At 15.2% G+C, this 4,400-nt stretch overlaps 1 protein-coding gene across 1 annotated transcript, besides 12 other annotated features; it reads right to left on the minus strand. All coding sequences in view use genetic code 6, as the record gives it.

Moving 5' to 3' along the window:
* Positions 1–4: part of a microsatellite that runs on past the window's edge.
* Positions 5–58: 54 nt separating this feature from the next.
* Positions 59–102: a microsatellite.
* Positions 59–114: a microsatellite.
* Positions 115–250: 136 nt separating this feature from the next.
* Positions 251–338: a microsatellite.
* Positions 296–338: a microsatellite.
* A 585-nt stretch (positions 339–923) lies between these two features.
* Positions 924–986: a microsatellite.
* Positions 987–1,058: 72 nt separating this feature from the next.
* Positions 1,059–1,102: a microsatellite.
* Positions 1,096–1,238: a microsatellite.
* A 117-nt stretch (positions 1,239–1,355) lies between these two features.
* Positions 1,356–2,202, minus strand: IMG5_070770 (hypothetical protein; the record flags this gene model as incomplete). The annotated part of the gene is made up of 2 exons (XM_004036733.1): positions 1,356–2,072; positions 2,122–2,202. The coding sequence occupies 2 exons, from the start codon at positions 2,200–2,202 to the stop codon at positions 1,356–1,358; spliced, it is 798 nt and encodes a 265-aa protein (XP_004036781.1).
* Positions 2,203–2,623: 421 nt separating this feature from the next.
* Positions 2,624–2,648: a microsatellite.
* Positions 2,649–2,893: 245 nt separating this feature from the next.
* Positions 2,894–2,941: a microsatellite.
* Positions 2,942–4,353: 1,412 nt separating this feature from the next.
* Positions 4,354–4,400: part of a microsatellite that runs on past the window's edge.
* Positions 4,377–4,400: part of a microsatellite that runs on past the window's edge.

The raw sequence follows: 4,400 nt of genomic DNA on the forward strand, positions 1-4,400 counted from the left end.
TTTTCATAAATAATAATATTAAAAATTATATTAACTATATAAATAATAATTTATATAGTTTTTATAAATATTTAATTTTTTTTATAATATTTTACTATTTTTTAGAAATTTTACGTTAAATTTCATATAATTTATTTTCTTTTTAATTAGTTAATTGGTATATTTTCTATATTTATTTTTATTTGAAGTATTTTGAAATTTATTTTTATTTTAAATCATTATTCTTTATTAATCTTATATTATTATAATTTATTTTAAATTTTATATCTTTGGAATTTTATATTTAATTAATTAGTATTTTATATTTTATTTATTGTATATTTTACTTTTATTATATTAACAATATTTTTAAGTTTAAATCAAAGGAATTTTTTATATGAACTTAAGAAAATAAAATTTAAATATTTTTATTTTTTTTAATTCCTATTATAAGTTTATAAATTTACTATTTATTAAGTTATTCTTATTTTTAAACTTAATTATATTATATTTTCATGTTTTAAATTTATTTTTAAAACAAAAAATATAATTTTTTATTATTTTTCAGTGATTGTATATATTTTAATATATAAAAATAAAATAATTTTAATAAATATATATAATTTTGTATAAGTTTTTATAATACATATGTTTTTTTATAGATTTCTACTAAATAAAAAATTAAAATAAAACAGGTAATCAATTGTTTTTTTATTTAATTGAGTAAATAAAAAAACATTAAATAATAAAAAATCTATATGCAAGTAATATATAAAAAATACAACTTAATAATTTCAAACATTGCTTTATTAATAATTTTTCTTATCATATACTTAACTTTTAAAAATATTATTTTATATATATTTTGAATAGCTGTATTTAGAATTAACTTTAGCAGCTTTAAGCTTTTACTTTAAAATATCTCTTTACTAATGAAAAAATAAAAAATATTAAATCAAAATCAAAAAATTAAAATATTAAATAAATTATAAAATAATTAAAGATATATTTTTAATTTTTATTTATTAAAAAAAATAAAAGTATAATAAAAAAAATAAAAATAAAAATTTTATCTAATGTATAAAAATATTATATAAATAAAATTATTAAAAAAAATTATATATTTATTTATTTATTAAATTATATATTTATAAATATTTATTTATTTATTTATTTATATTTTTATTTATTTATTTATTTTATTTATATTTTTTTATATTTATATATTTATATGTTATTATTTTTTATTTTTTTTTATTACTTCATTTATAAATTTATTTTAAACAATATTTAAATTTTCTTCAATTTCCTTTTATTATTTAGCATTTTTATTAATTCCAAATGATCTGTTTTACATAGAACCTTTATTAATTAAATCAAATTATAGATAATTTTTATAAAATATAAAAATATTAATTTAACTTTTACTTTTATTATTATTTTTATATTTAATTTTTTTTTGTGATAATAATTATTAAAAATTTTTTAATAAATAGTTCGCTTCTTGTAATTGTTTGTCTTAAATGTTTATATTCTTATTATTAATATATAAAATATAATATGCAATAATAAAAAATATTTTAAACTACTTTTCCTAAAATATCAACACTTTTTTATTAATATTCAACTGCCTATTTTAAATCTTCAATATAATAATGTGTCATAGCTATTTATTAATAAATTTATGCAGTTTTTCCATGATACTTTCCAAAAATATTAATACTTCTTTCCAACAATTCAAAAAGACAGCTAAGAGATGCTTAATATTATTAATTTTCTTACAACATTAAACTTAAATTCATAAAAGAAAAGAAAGAATCAGGTTATTATTCACCTCCAATAATTCCAAAAACAAATAAAGATTTATATATATATTTATAAGCTAACTTGTATTTTTTCATAGCGAAATAGAAAAATCCTAAATTAGAATATGCCTAAGCAGTATAATAACTATCAAAGCCATAATAATCTTAGAAAACTTCAATTGATTATTTCTAGTATAAAATAGAATTCATAATATCTCCTTATTTATAATGAATACTTGCTATTTTACTATAACAGAATCCAATATCTTTATAAAAAGGACCATATATCTATTTATTTGTTTTAATATTAAAATATATACAATATTTCAAAATATACATTTTATATTATATTAGAAGCATTATGAAAAAATTCTAAAGATTCTTCTAGTTTACCTTCTTCGAGATATTTTTATCCCATTTCTATATTTACTTTGCTATCTTTTGAAAATATTTCAATAAAATTAACTATAGGACTTATCTTCGTTATATCTTAAGGCTAAAAAGGTGCTTATATATTATAATTATTATCTTTTTTAGTTTAAAAACAATAATCTTTTTACTAAATATGAATTCCTGTACTAAGTAGTAAGTCTCTTAATATTGCAAGTCTACTAAATTTGAAAGCAGAAAATTGAAAATCATCAATATTGTCTTTTAAAATATACTAGTAATTATTTTTTGCTATATATTAAATTTTATTCCATAATAAGGATGGTTTATACACATATTTTATATTTTCTTTTTACTGTTCTAACTAAAACCGTAATTCATTAGAACCAAAGATACAGTTTAATATATTAGAAATATTAAAAGACAATTATTCAGAAGTTTATTTTCTCATTATTTTTTTTATTATTTTTTTTAAACAATTTACTAATACTACTCTTTCTAATATCATCACTATGTGTGGATTTTCTTTTTTATTTATTCCATTTATTACTTTTCCTATATATCTAATATTTACTCCATGAATGTGAAAGCAATCCTTCACACTTTTTGAATCAGAAATTCTTATATTTTCTTTATTATTTATTAAGTCATTTATTAAATTAGGTATTTATTTGTTTATTAAAAATTATGATATTTATATTAGTTAGTTTTATTATTCTTTTTTTTTTAAATATATTTTTTACAATTTTTTTTTATAAATTATTTACCTTCTTTTATACAACTAAGAGTTTATTTTTATTAATTTTTTATATTTGTATTAAGTTTTATTTAATTGTTTTTTTAGAAAAATTATTCGAACTTAAAAAAATAATGTGGATAAGAAAAATTTTTATAAATAATATAATTTAATATAAGCTCTTGTCTCAAAAAGCATTATTTTTCTTTAAAATTAAGATCTGTTGGCGAAAGAGGAATTAAATTAATAAAATATTTCCTTTAATCAATGCCTTTAATTCCAATTAAATTTGTGGAAACAAGTTCATATTTTTAATTTTATTAATCTATAAATTCTACTTTCTCCTCCAAATTAAAATAATTACAAATTTTCTAAACTATTTCATTAAACTAAAAAAATAAATAAATAAATTATAAATATATTTAAATTTATGTTTTTTTATTAAAAAAAAAAAAACTTATATACAAAGTATATATAAAAAATACTTCCTCATTTTTATTTATGCTTTTCCCTTCATCAACTGAACCGTATTAAACACATTAATTATTCGCATTTAAAATTCCTGGGATAATTGATTATGCTAGTATCTTAAATCCTTTATAATTAATCAAACATTAATATTAAACACTAAGTCCTTGTATTTCTGCTTTATGTAAAATTTTAAGGTTTCTAAAATGAGTATTAAAGTTTTCTATGTCATGAAATTGGCATTATACTTTGTTTTTTTTTTATCTTCTATTAAAAAAAATATTTAATTATAAACGAAAATTCTATCTTTGCAAAAATCACCATTATTTAACCTTGTAGGTTATATATTTTTCGCTATAATCCCTTTAGCACCTTCTATTGCAGCCTAAATAAACTCACTATATACTTTTACTAATGCTTTGTCTCTGTTTAAACGCTATCCGAAATCTTATTAAGGAAGATTTTGACAAGATTATTACTCTTCATTCCAATCTCTTAATGAATTGAAATCATAACCGTATAAGTTAGTTAAAAATGTAAGAGATTTATAATGATTTTGAGGATGGTTTTACAAAATTTCAAGCTTTGGGGAAAGCCATTAAATATTATTTTAAAAAAAAGAGTTTTGTTAATATTTTATTTTGATTTCGGAGCTTTATATAGTTTGAATTAATTTATTGTAGTTTTATCTATTTTTTAAATATATATTTTTTTTTATTTTTTTTATAACTTAAATAAATTGCTAATGTTTTATAACAAATCAATTATATTAATATATATTTAATTTTCTAATGTATCTGGGTCAAATTACTTTTTTTAAGATTTATTTATAAAAAACCCTTACTATATAGAAGTAATATGAAATTTATTATTTTCTAATGTTTTTATCTAGTTTATTTAAATTAAATAAATAAAAGTAAACAAAAATTAGTTTATTTAATTTTTTTAAAAAAGATTAAGTATATAAAAAATCATAATAAATATTTAATTTTTTTAAAAAAAATATTATTTGTTTTTTTAAA

Source organism: Ichthyophthirius multifiliis (assembly GCF_000220395.1).
Source record: "Ichthyophthirius multifiliis unplaced genomic scaffold scaff_1120509250386, whole genome shotgun sequence".
Classification (NCBI taxonomy): domain Eukaryota; phylum Ciliophora; class Oligohymenophorea; order Hymenostomatida; genus Ichthyophthirius; species Ichthyophthirius multifiliis.